The sequence below is a fragment of the Scophthalmus maximus genome, chromosome 20 (assembly GCF_022379125.1).
Source record: "Scophthalmus maximus strain ysfricsl-2021 chromosome 20, ASM2237912v1, whole genome shotgun sequence".
Taxonomy (NCBI): Eukaryota; Metazoa; Chordata; class Actinopteri; order Pleuronectiformes; family Scophthalmidae; genus Scophthalmus; species Scophthalmus maximus.
In genome coordinates this window covers 8,792,121-8,806,022 of record NC_061534.1, presented here as the reverse complement: position 1 = coordinate 8,806,022, position 13,902 = coordinate 8,792,121, and the positions used below count along the sequence as shown (strand labels likewise).

The 13,902-nt window shown below is 41.3% G+C and overlaps 1 protein-coding gene across 2 annotated transcripts; it reads left to right on the top strand.

Annotated features, from left to right (window-relative positions):
- Positions 1 to 446: 446 nt before the first annotated feature.
- sgsm1b (small G protein signaling modulator 1b) lies at positions 447 to 12,793 on the top strand. Of its 2 annotated transcripts, XM_035609123.2 has the most exons (25): positions 447 to 663; positions 794 to 837; positions 2,735 to 2,810; positions 3,553 to 3,715; positions 3,861 to 4,013; positions 4,298 to 4,365; positions 4,475 to 4,617; positions 4,729 to 4,860; positions 5,010 to 5,134; positions 5,247 to 5,314; positions 5,408 to 5,571; positions 5,684 to 5,813; positions 6,258 to 6,384; positions 6,468 to 6,532; positions 6,628 to 6,773; positions 6,885 to 7,013; positions 7,092 to 7,265; positions 7,411 to 7,479; positions 8,380 to 9,639; positions 9,737 to 9,861; positions 9,963 to 10,045; positions 10,163 to 10,272; positions 10,359 to 10,455; positions 10,565 to 10,732; positions 11,067 to 12,793. In XM_035609123.2, exons 1-25 carry the CDS (start codon positions 657 to 659, stop codon positions 11,153 to 11,155), a joined length of 3,915 nt encoding a protein of 1,304 aa, XP_035465016.2. In that variant the 5' UTR covers positions 447 to 656; the 3' UTR covers positions 11,156 to 12,793. The 2 variants fall into 2 exon arrangements, with proteins under 2 accessions (XP_035465016.2, XP_035465015.2); XM_035609122.2 differs by having other exon boundaries at positions 447 to 837.
- Positions 12,794 to 13,902: the final 1,109 nt, after the last annotated feature.

Here is a 13,902-nt window from a genome sequence, read left to right as displayed (position 1 = left end):
TAAAACTTAAACAATATACATAAAAATACATCAAAGATGAAGTACTATGTTGCCAAAGTAGGTTGTTGGAGATGTAAGTTAAGTAATAATTCAAAAAAGGACATCAAATGTATAGTATATTTATATTTATATATTTATATAGTATCCTACAGTCTAATTGCTTACCACAGTGAGTGATTATAGAAGGATAACACTGTTTGAATATGAATGCATTATTTCTGTCAGGATTCTAATTGTTATATATAATTAATTGAATGAGGTTTTGGTTTATTTGACCTGAGGCCCTTTAGGTTCAATGACTATATGTGCAACACCAAAAAATGGCTCAAAAAGATTTTATGGAATAAAATATTACAAAGAATGAACACAATATTTCAAGGGACATGGTTTATGTTTTGAGTGTGTGTGTGTGTGTGTGTGTGTGTGTGTGTGTGTGTTTGTGTGCGTGTTATCCTATAGGCCACTGTGGCTTTAAAGGGGTGTTGGTTCACTGAGAGGTAGCAGATAGGTTTAATTTAGTCGCCGAGAGGACACATCTCGGCTCCTCGCATCCTCCCGACTCACTGTTGTCGTGTCACGTCCGTGGCTTTCTGGACATCCACCCTGAAGGAGCGAGCGAGCGTCGACAGCCGCCGCCACTTCCTGCCCCCGGAGCGATGGGAGGTGCGGCCGCCGCCGTTATCATGTTCCTGTCGCGAGCCTATCATCATCATCATCATCATCATCACCGTTATTAATTCCCGACACGGCATCTTTCTGATCGGCATATTCATCATGTTTTCTCCCGTGACAGAGGCCGAGACGCGACAGAAACTGCTGCGCAATGTGAAGAAAGAGGTTCGCTGCATTTCTTCTTCTTCATCATCATCATCTTCTAAATGCCTTGTTATGTTGACTGTGTGTGTGTGTGTGTGTGTGTGTGTGTGTGTGTGTGGTCGTCGTTCATCGCATGGGAGCCACGACTACGCCACACAGGCCTTTTTATTATCATTAAAAAAAACAAAGGTGTCCATGATTCTATCATAATGACAGTGGATGCGATGAAGATGCCAGTGAAATGTAATGTGCAGGCAGATTGGCGTAAAAATGATGCTGACGATGATAGTGTGGTGATGATGACGATAATCTTGATGATGGTGGTGGTGATGATTTTATATGGGTGGGGGGGGGGGGGCTACAAATGCAACTGCAGATTCATTTGTTACTATTCGTGCTCTCCAAGTCATGGTTAGGACTGACATTTCTGTAAATTCACCATCTTATTATTAAGAACTTAAAGGTGTGACCTTGGCACCAGTTTCACTTGGCATCTTAACATGTGCTATAGAAAGCATTAAATGCAACAAACAAAATCCCAACCCAAGCTGGGTGATGTATTGCTCAATAATGAGCCATTTTGGAATATGAATCTACATAGAAATTAGAGGGAGCACACTGCGGACCCTACCTAACTGCTTCGCGACTCCATGATTCCCCGGGGAGAGGAGTAACAGCATGTTTTATTCATCGCTGAGAAAAGCCTGGTACTTCAGGGTTTATCATGCCCATGCTCCCCCTCACCTGTGACTCATTGCCTCTCCAACATCCATGAATCTGGTACCAGATCCTGCAGCAAGGAGGGGCCAAACTGTGGGATGTGGGTTTGAAATGCAACATAGGATATTGAAATTATGCGTTTTGTTTTTCAAGTTTAAATCCATCTTCACATAGATGTACTTTTTGTTGTTGTTGTTGTTGTTGTTGTTTTACATATCAGGTTGTTAAATCATATAAAGGACAGACACCGTGTCCGTTTATTTGCAGTATAGCTGCACTAAAGGTAATGAATCTATGTGGAATGGTGAACAGGGATGTTTGAGGTTGTTGTTTTTTTGCAATATTCCTCATAATTCTAATACATACCTTATTAAATAAAGCTGTAAAATCATATATTCTTTTATGACAGGACTGTTTAATCTTTAGAACATTTTCAAATTATGTGGACAAACAGCACAGCACATCATATCAGATACACCCAGTTTAATTTACAAATAAATGTTGCATTGCTAAAAGGATGCATTACAGTGTACACATGAATAAATGCAACAATCCACTAATAAGATTGCCTATTACAGTAAAATGGCAGCCTCCAAACACAATATAACATATTCATACTCCTTGCTGCCACCTCAGATACACGTCCTGACGGAATTTAATGAGAGCAATGACAACAAACCAGTTGGAAAAGCTAACATATCATGGATGCAATTGATAAGAAACTCAATATAGCTATGTTAAATCAACTTACAGGGGCACACCACTGATTTTTCACATCAAAATCCGTTTGCTAGTCATAGGGGAGTATTTAATCTGTCTGTAAAAAAACCAAATGCAAAGTCTTCTGTGGCTCCTTAAGCTTTATCGGGTCTGAGAAAACAACCCTGGTGATGTCACGAGGGTAATAAATGAGAGAAAGATGCATATATTAACAAATCAGCATCAGCTTCAATTGTGTAGATTGTTTAAAATCTCTTTCTTGTGAGAATCTCCGACTTTTACGACGTAGATTGCTGGATCGCCAGAAAATTGGGAAAGCTGATGCTTTTGCATGAAAGGATCTCACTACTCGCCACTTCATCACTGCCTCTTGTAACATATGACCCCATGACTTACTCTTGCACTTCTTGGTTTGACTGTTTGCCACCTTATGTCAGACAGATTACATCTTGTCTCACCGTGTACCTTTCTCTCCTAGGTGAAACAAATTATGGAGGAGGCAGTAACAAGGAAATTTGTGCACGCTGACAGCAGCCACATCATATCCTTCTGTGGTAAATCATTTTTGCATTAAAACCTATTGTGATTGCATTGTACCCTAAGATATCTTTGTTGTTATGGTTGTTCCACAGTTCAGGTCACAGCTACAGTATAGGCGTCACTAGGTGCTGCTATAAAGAGAATTTGGTTAAATATTTTTTTAATGCCTTTTAGAAAAATGTTTCAGTTGTTTGCCGCTAATTTATGAGATTATGGCAAAGAACACTCTGTATCTAATTGTGTAGGTCGCAGTATAGGTCACAACCACATGTTCATGTACAGTACAGCCTGATGGTTGACATCACTCTGTGTCAAGCCCTGTTAACTCCCAAGAGTTCATCCTCGTAGTGCAAAATGGTCCTTTACATTCTGTTCAATTCAAGCAATTGAAACCCTCAGAAATTATTTTCATATTGCTAAATGCCATGTCTGTTTATATATGATAGGGTGGAAAGGATGGACTGTATGAAAGTAGACCAGCACCCTTCAGAGGTGTTGATACTAACCAGGAGTGATGCATGTGTGATTCACATCCTTCATATCCTAGCAACAGTACTCAGTGTCGGACAGATTTGAGTCTATTTGAGCCACCTGTGTTGCCTGTCACCTGTTTTTTTGTAAAAAGGCGTGAGGCTTTCACAGAGAGGAAATTATATTTTGCTCAAGCCAAATAACTAACACATAACCTCAATTAAAAAATCCAAACCAAATGTTGACTAAGACTCTGTGTGTTTGTGTGTGCGTGTGCATGTGTAGCTGTAGTCGAGGCCTGTGTGCTTCATGGACTGAAGCGGCGTATTGCAGGCCTGCTGTGCAGTAACAAGGTTGCAGCACTCTTTCTGAAGTTGGCAAAAAGCTTTTCACCTGCTGAAGAACTCTGTCACAAGGTCCATGAGGTGGAACAGCTTATTGAAAACAGGTGAAATCTCACATTCTGCCCATGAAAGGCCAGTGACTGAATACTTATATAAATATGCCATTTTAGTCTTGTTGATATGTGCCATATTAAATACTACAGACCGTACCTATACAGGCATCTCATCTGTTTCTTCTCTGTTTTTCAGCAAACAGAACAATTTGTCGCTGACTAACGACCGCAGTCGGCAATCTAAGTTGTCCAACCTCCCTCCTCAGGCACTGAAACACCTGTGGATCCGGACTGCACTGATGGAGAAGCTCTTGGACAAGATTGTCCTGTACTTGGTAGAGAACAGCAGGTAATGTTTATACATCATTAAATGCATTTATGTGTCTCTGGCCTTAGTGCATCATCTCCTCCGATAATCTTCTTTTAGTAGCATCTCACCTTAAGCAGTTCTCTTAAGGGATGTCAGAGATAATCAAAGGTGTCTGACATTTTATACATATCACACATGTTCCATCACCTACTGACCTAAAGCATGTCAACATCCCATATCATGTGGTTAACTGTTCTGCTCGACAGTTAGGAAATGCAAAGTCAGGTTTCCATTTGAAATTCAAAAATGATCATTTTTTACAGTGCCTTCTATGAGAAAGAAGCCATGCTGATGGATCTGGTGGATGGACCAATTCTTGCATCTCTATTGGGTATTTATAAACCTCACTAACCTGGGCGTGGTCTGACTACACTATATCACCTAAACCATTTACTCTGCTTTACTCGAAAACATCTGTATTACTCAAACTTGTTTTGCAGTTGGCCCTTGTGCATTGGAGTACACCAAAGTTAAGACTGCAGACCACTTCTGGACAGACCCATCCGCCGACGAGCTCGTACAGCGGCATCGCATCCATAGCGGCCACTGTCGACAGGATTCTCCGTCCAGACGACCTGCCCTGGTTAGACTGTCGGGGGTTTCATTGATTTAATCGAAACAATAAGCTCAAACCTGCTGTATGCAATATCGCATGGGTAATAATAATAATAATGATAATAATGTCATCTGTCAGATCCAGAAGAGACAGTCCAGCGGTAGCATGGATGATCGCCCTCTCATGTGGGCGAGGGACTACGTTGAATCGCTCCACCAAAACTCCAGAGCCACACTTCTGTTTGGAAAGAACAATGTCCTTGTGCAGCCGGTGCGTTTATTTATTTCCTGTCTAATGCAATGATAGTATCTGCTGTAAGAAACTGAATATTCATTTTGCATTTGTTCAAATTAAAGGGAACTGGCAGCACCTGTTCATTGATTTATACTCATGTGACAAGCTCTTCTTTGTGCCTGCAGAGAGACGACATGGAGGCCATCCCAGGCTATCTTTCTCTCCATCAAACTGCAGATCTCATGACACTGAAATGGACGCCTAATCAGCTGATGAATGGAAATGTGGGGGAGCTAGATTCTGAGAAAAGGTTGGTTAGACTGATAGGGCCCAGTCTAAGACGAGTAAGATCTTAATGTATTGTGTAATCTTTTTTTACACAGTTGACTCAATGGCCTCCCGTTCACTCATCTTTCTTTCAGTGTTTATTGGGATTATGCAATGACAATTCGTTTGGAGGAGATTGTGTATCTCCACTGTCATCAGCAAGGTACAGTAAAGAAACACCCCCTTTTATTACTGTACCGAAAGCAGGAGTCCGAGGAGTTATTTATCTTGGTCCCCGCTGTGTTTATCTCTCCAGTGAACAGTGGTGGGACTGTAGTTTTGGTGAGCCAGGACGGGATCCAGAGACCTCCTCTACATTTCCCCAAAGGAGGCCACATCCTCCAGTTTCTCACTTGCTTGGAGACTGGCCTGCTACCTCATGGACAGCTGGACCCGCCGCTCTGGAATCAGAGGGGAAAGGTCAGCATGACCAGTGGATAATGAATTACATCCGCAGCCTTATATTTTCAATACCCAATGAAATGGCGATTTATTCGCAACTACTAAACTACAGTGGTCTCTCCACTCTCAGGGAAAAGTCTTCCCCAAATTGCGAAAGAGGAGTCCACACAGCTCATGTGATTCTGTGTCCGATAAAGAAGATGATGAAGCCACCGATTATGTGTTTCGAATCCTCTTTCCCGGCAATCAGATGGAGTTCAGTAAGTGACTTTAATCTTCCTTTTCTGCCTAATCCAATGACGATTCGTCAGAGATTACATCTGTTATTACATTACACTCTTCATAGTGATTTAACAAATTAGACAACTTCAGTCGATAAACCTGTTTCTTTTCTGTCGGCTTGGATTTAGTGTGCAGTGTGCACCTTTCTAATTCATTTCTCTCTGATGTTAAACTGCTGCCTTTCTTATCTTTTTAGAGTCTATTTAGTGCCTGTGTGTCAATTTCTATAGTCAACGGTCATGAGACTTGACATGGACATAGAGTAATTTGTCTGCCATTTTCCCCTCTCCATCCTCTCATTTGTTTTTGTTTTTGTTTTTTTATGTTCATCTGTGTCCATTTATTGGAATTTCCTCCATTATAACTTGCTTAATGCTGATGGCAGCTGCAACTGTAATGATTTGGGGTATTCTGCTGTTTAGTGGCTCTAGATCTGATGGACCAGGGTGTGAACTTGTGGCAACCCACCCCCAGAAAGTCCTTGTGCTCCTCTTGCTCTCAAAATGGCTCTTCTGATGGCTCTCTGCCTAATGGCTGCAATCAAGAGAGGTAATTATTTCCCAGGGAAAGCCTTAAAATCTATATTTAGATTATCCCGCTTGACTAAGTTAGCCATTTTCCCATTCTACCAGGGCTTCCTTAAAGCTCCTGTGTGACACCATGAAGTACCAGATAATCTCGCGTGCTTTCTATGGATGTGAGTACAAACGACTCCAATGTTATTCAAATTGATCGTTTTGATGAAACAACAGTTCTAATCAATCCAACACAAGTTTTATCTTTCCTACCCAGGGCTTGCATACTGCCGTCATCTGTCAACAGTTCGTACCCACCTCTCTGCTCTGGTGAACACCACTATAGTTGACCCAGATGTGCCCTGTGATGCTCGAACGGGCCTCTCTGTCGAGGTCTGGAGCAGGTTCCTCAAGGGAAGCTCTGTAAGAATAGGCCTTGAGCAACAGGCCATAAAACATTGTTATAATTCATTGCTGTATTAAATGGTTCTTATTTAGTGTGAGTTAATGAATAACAAACTTTTTTTTGGTCAGGCCTATGAGGAGGAGGAGATACACAGGCTTGTGTATTTTGGTGGTGTGGCACCATCACTACGCAAAGAAGTATGGCCCTTCCTGTTGGGACACTACCAGTTCACCATGACTGAGAAATCCAGGATGGAGGTATCTCTACATCCACGTGTACACGTGTACAGCCTTGGGTCTGTCACAATCTTTGCTTCAACAAAGTTTCTGTTTCAGATCGACGAGCAGATGCGGATCACGTATGAGCAGACTATGAAGGAGTGGCAGGGTTGTGAGGTCATTGTCCTTCAGAGGGAGAGAGAGAAACACGCTGAGGCCATCGCCAGGTGTTCGTCTGGAGCCAGTGTGGAAAGAGGACCCGTGCAGCGAGACTCCACCATCAGCACAGATGCAAGTTTGACGTTTTAGTCTCAAAATGTTCTTCATTGTGGAATCACTATCATAACGAACACAACACATTAGGCAACGTTTCTGTGTGTTAACTTGGCTGACAGTTCTGCTGTTTGTCTCCTGTGTGATGCTTTTTCCACTCCAGTCGTCTCTAAGCAGCAGCTCAGAACAACAGACTACCCACTCACAGAGTGATTCCAGCAGCAGCGCACAGGTAGTTTTTCATAAGCATCAGCATCACAAGAACTGTTTCTGCATCTCTAACAATAGATCAATCTAGTGTTTTGTGTGTTTTAGTGCAGTTTACAAAATGAGTTAGTAGATATCAAGTTCCATTTACCACTACGCATTTATAACATTTGGAACAGCATCCATTGACCTTCATTTATGTCAATGAACACTATTAAAATCAATCCAAAGTGACATGCTTGGATTAGGCACGTAGTAATCAAAGTCAGAGGTTCGCCAAAGTGAGAACCATTTAGCTTAAGGGTGGCATGAATGTGTGAGCCTAATTCCATGGCAGTCCCTGCCATATTTGATTAGATTTTTCACTAAAAAACACAAATATGAGAGGATAAAATCAGGGAACCACCAAAATGAACATTGTTTTGGAACCAAGAATGTCTGCACAGGGTAAAGGTGAGAGGATAAGAATAGGATACGAATAAAACTTTGACCAACAGGTGTTGCTAGAGGAAAAGTCAGCGGATCACTAAAGTCACTAGTTGCCATCCTCAGGTAACGTGAATGTCTTTACCAAACTTTATGGGAATCCATCCAGCGGTTGCGGAATACTGCAAATTATTATCTGACTGACATCTTCAGAGCTCAGAAGGAAGATCAGGAGAAATGAATGTAAAACAAAACATTGTATGTAACTTTGACAAATTGTTAATTGTGACAGCGTACATGATAGATCCTGTGCATGTTTCAAATCTCAAAATGATTTCATCTGTTAATGAAATTAATGGAAACCTAAGGCTGCTTTAATAGTCGGAAGTTATTGTATAACTTTGACATTTTCAGCAGTAATGTAACTTTCAAAACAACTGTTGTAAAACTAAGTCCATCTCAATGTGTGGCTTGTTCTCAATTTTTCTTCGGTCACCAGGTGTTTGTATCGGTTGAGACAATGGATCAGATTGAGTCTGAGCCCAGGGCCGAGGAAGGGGAAGTACAGCACAGTAGTCCAGCGAAGGGAGTCACGAATGGTGCTGCAGACTCTCCACAACCTCTCTCCTGCAACACCACCTCTCCAGTTCTGTCCAATCCAGGTTTGGAAAACAGGCCTCTTGTATCAGGGTCAGCTGTTGGATCTGCAACATCTCAGCCCACTGCTGAAGTATCAGATGTCTTAATTGAGAAAATTACAAAGGGATCACAGCCAGGAGGGATGGATGCTTTGGAATCAATAGCCAAGGACAAAATTTCAGAGATGGAAAAGATGGAGACAGTTTCACAAAATGCAGTAGTTGAAGACAATGGTGACAGTAAGTCAAAAGGGACATTTGAAGCTGAAGACAAACCTGAAGTAGAAGAAAAAGATATAACAACAGATGATCAATTGAAAGATTCAAAAGCAGTAGACACAAATATGAATATAAGGTCTGCACCGGAGAACACTAATGTCCTAAAGTTAGAAACAGAGATTCATAATGAATATTTCCAAGCACCTCTACTTGGGCAGACCTTGACACTTCAAGCACACAAGAGCAAAGATCTGGAAGTGGAGCCATTGTGTCCACCCACAGCGGAAAAAGATACAAATCATGACATGGAAAAAAAGCCAGAGCTTACTGAAAGACCTCAAACGCCCCCTCAAAAAAATCCATCACAAATGATCAAGACCTGTGCCACAGAGTCAGATAGAAAGGAAGCAGAAGCAGCAGTCTGTGACTTGGCTGAAACCAAAAAGGACAAGGCTGCAGAAATTCCATTCGACAAACCCGGTTCAAATTCACCAGTCAGGCAAGTACTGAATGCTCTTCAGTCAGCTTCAAGGGGGAGCCTTTCATTATCGTCCCACCCCCGGCAGTCTCCGGACACAGCCGATTCAGACGACTCACCTTCTGCACTGGAAATGGAGGACATTCCTGTGGGGACCTGTGTAACGTCTGAGGATATTAAGGCCAGGCCCTTTGCAGGCCTTGCTGCGCCACCAATCTCTCTGGCACAGAGAGAGAGAATGGCGTCCGAGCGCCTTGTCCTAGATCACCATCTGGACACAGCTTGTAACACCAGTCCTGAGGGCACCGACCTGGGCCTTTCTGAGGAGGAGCCTGAGATGGACAACGTGCTCACTGAACCGGAGTCTGCAGAGGTGGGAGGAGACACCAAACACGATGAGTCCTCAGAAGAACAAACCTATTCCGTAAGCATTGAACAGGACAGTCAGAGACACTGTGCTTCTGCTTTTAATTATCAACATGTAATGATTGATTATTATTAATTAACTATTATTTTTGCAGCAAGAAACCCTGGACGTGTACTTGATCAACTTACATCGCATTGACAAAGATGTCAGACGTTGTGACAGAACATATTGGTACTTCACTCCTGAGAACCTGGAGAAGCTGCGCAACATCATGTGCAGGTAAATGTGTCACCGTGCTAAACACGTCCGAGGTTTGTCTCAACCCAAAAGGGGAAAAAATGAAAACAAACATAGTTATACAAATGTGGTCTTCTTCATAGTTACGTGTGGCAGCATCTGGATACAGGTTACGTCCAGGGCATGTGTGATCTGCTGGCTCCTCTGTTGGTTATTCTGGACGATGGTCAGTGAAACGTTTTTTAAGTGCAAACTCTGTCAATATCAGCTTTGCAGAAGTGCACATAAATGACTAAATGAACGACTTGTTAAAATGGTGTGTGCATGTGTGTATCCTCCCCAGAGGTCATGGCCTTCAGCTGCTTCACTGAACTGATGAAGAGGATGAACCAGAATTTTCCTCACGGCGGCGCCATGGACTCTCACTTTGCCAACATGCGTTCTCTCATCCAGGTCTGTACATGTATGTGCACAGATGCGTGCGTGCACATTCAAACAAGCTGAAGGGTAATGATGGCATTATGTTTTCATATTTCCAGATCCTGGACTCTGAGCTGTTTGAACTGATGCAGCAGAATGGGGACTATACGCACTTCTACTTCTGCTATCGTTGGTTTCTACTGGACTTCAAAAGAGGTAAACGGAAATGCCGGCATTTTGATATATGCTTGAATTACCCATTAAAGTCAACGTAGTATTTCACTCAGCACGATGTAATCTGATGTGTTACTCTTTCTCCAAACAGAAATGGTGTATGATGACGTGTTCTCCGTGTGGGAAACCATCTGGGCAGCCAAGCACACCTCCTCCGAGCACTTTGGGCTCTTCATTGCTCTGGCGCTCGTGGAAATGTATAGAGACATCATCCTGGAGAATAACATGGACTTTACAGACATCATCAAGTTCTTCAATGGTAAGACGGTGAATAAAAGTGTCACAATATAGTGGAAGTAGCACTGATGGTAAACAATAACCAGATTTTATTAATGTACTAGTTTAATATACAATCCAATAATCAGTTTAAGCAGAGTAAACCAGTCGGTTACGATCATATTTAAGCCAGGATAATGTAGAGCCATTTCAAAAGAGACAAATGGGAATTTTTACATACGATTTACTTGTTAAATACATTCATTTTCTCAGAGTTTAGAAAAAACAATTACATATTACTGGTTCCATTACTTCCTTCCTTTATAATGGCCATTCACCTCTTGCAAGTCAAAATGATTTCCATACTCTCTCCTCAGAAATGGCCGAGCACCACAACGTCTCCCAGGTCCTGTTGATGGCTCGAGACTTGGTCCAAAAAGTGCAGACTCTCATAGAAAACAAGTGATGCCCGGGGCGGTTGTTTAATTCTTTTTCTTTCTGAATTGTTTCAAGAAGCTGACACAACCACATAGCCCTGTCATCAAAAGGAAAGGAATCAGTGCGAATGATCAGCAAGTGACGAAAAAAGATAATTGGTCATTAAAAAAAAGGACTTTTTTCGAGATAGTTGTACAACTACCCATCTGCACTTGCTCCTGTCTATAATCAGGACATGCAATTGTTGCCTGTACATTTATTTTCTGAAGAGTTATTGTGCACCTAGTGAATGTATCCTTGTTGAAACTGCTTCAGGATGTTATTTAGTTTGCCTTAAACTTAGCTATTTTTTCAGGGATACCGCAACCAAATTCTTCACTGCATTGACATTCGTAAATTCGTTATAACTACCACACGTATACATTTTTTGATACCCTTGAATATATTTTCAGTAATATTACCTGGCATTATTATATGGTTTGTTTTTGTAAACATTAGATGTACTAGAGATGAAGCTACTATAGCTTCTTTCTCTGTCTGCCTTTGATGCACACAAGAAAGCAAGATATACAGACTGAAGCTCTTTGCAGTCCTTCTTCTTTCATATACGGTATCACAATTTTTTTAATGTTCCCCAAGTTCTCATGCCATGTGCTCCTTCTCCATTGGTACATTTGACTAAGGTGCAATTTGGCTTGATTAATTTGGTCTTTCGCTGACTATCCTAGCTTTTATTTCTGCGCAGATAAATATTTCTCTGGAATTGACATATTCAAATGGTTAATACAGTTGTTCCGTTCGTTTTTCTTTCATCCTCGACTAACCAAATTTCACTGAAGAATTCAGCTGTTGGTTCTTACAACATAGTATGAACTGCCATGCTGGTTAATTTGGGCTGGTGGAACAATCAAAGGGGTGTGCAGTGCAGGCAGCGTGCTTCCTCTACACTTCCCATAAACACTTTCATATCTCTTTCTGCCACCATCTTGCCCTGTAGATCTAGTTTGCCTTAGTCTTTTAACACGCTCTGGCCAGTTCCTTTTGAATGCTGAAACTGACAACATTGTACACAATAATTGTTGACAGTATGGGTGCATTTCTCTTCACTATTACCTCAAGATCTCTTTATGTTCATACCTGTTCAAAATGAGCTCTTTCATTTGAGGCTGGTTCAACTTTGACCATTTGTCATACACCTTCCTCGGTCACATTTCTTGTCCCGTAAAGGACGTTTTTAATTTGGAAGAGGAAGTTTGAAGTTGTCCACAGCCTGCTCACCTGGATCTGGTGCTCTCAAGAGGGTTTGCCTCTTGGCCAGACGGAAATGGTCACCGTTCCCTACAGGCCCTTTCTTAGCTTGCGTGAACGCAATAACTCCCCACTCAGGAGTTTCTGCTCAGACTGTCCATCAATTGCCGCTGGGTGTGATCTAGCCGAGGCCCCCAATAAGTACCTGGCGTGTAACGTGTAAAGGGTCAGTTCAGTGATAGCTATTCAGTGGTATGTAGCCATGGATTTAATCTTTGTTTTATGTGTGTAAAATTTCGGATGTATATCTTCTGACCTCAACTTAACACAGTGGAAGCGAATGGAATTTCGAATTCATTTATTTCTTACAACATTTAATGGCACTGAATCTGTATAGTATTGAGACTGTGTTTTGGGGGGGGGGGGGGGGGGGGGGGGGGTTCCCAGTAACTGGGTTCCCAGTAACGTGAATCTGATCCTTTGGTAGAAAGTTCAGAAATTGATATTTTTAAATGTCAGCAAAAAAAACAAGGGGAGACACTAAGTCAGAGATAAGTTAGATTATTTGTTTTATTGGTGCAGCTCACATTTGCAAAGTAGCCCAAGCACGCCCATGTGTGATTCACTGTGGCTTCAACTCCAGTGCTAACTCACCTGCTTGATGTCACCGTCAATGTGTCTCCATATGATCTTCAGAAACATGCCTGAGTATTGCTGTTTGTGTATTGCTGTGTTTGTTGTCAGAGGATTTATTGTATACAATGTGTTAAAGAAATAGAAATTTATTGTACAAAAAAAACAAAAGCTAGTGGATATTTATTAATGCAATACAATGTCTGTACAGTATATGGGCTTTATCTGATTATAATGGCCAGGAAGATGAAAGTATGCCATTGGATAAAAATGTTTATTTTTTTTTCTGTCTTCTCAAATGGTCAACTGGTATAATTAATTTATTGTGTATTAAAAATTATTATATTTTGCATCACATGTGCCTTGTGTATTTCTCTAGAAAATGAGACAATCTAATTTAAAGGGCTATGTAAGAATACAGAGATCATCCATACAAGTTAATCAGGCACAGAGTCAAATACATTACATTTCGTTCAAATTTAAATTTTGTGAGTGCAATTTGTTCACCCTCTCCATGCAGGCCATGAAGATGTATTTGTCTATAGTGATTTTAATGGAAGAGATGGAAATCAAGCAGATACTTTTTTTTGTGTGCAAAATTCCCATGTTATCACTTCACTAAAGCCATGTTGTTTCTCAGCTGTCTGGCAAAACACAAAGGGAGAATATCATAGCATCATACTAACTTGGGCTGAACTTGAAAAACTTTTCATACTTACTTATGGATTATTCAGCGTTTAAAATTTGAGCTTTTTATGTTTCACCATCCACTAGACCTGTCAAAATAAGAAAATGCTTCATGTTCCAGTCCATAGGCTGGACAACTTACATTTCACCCTAGTTATCTTATACAAGGGATGAAAAGGGGAAATTTCATGATACACTTGTTTATTC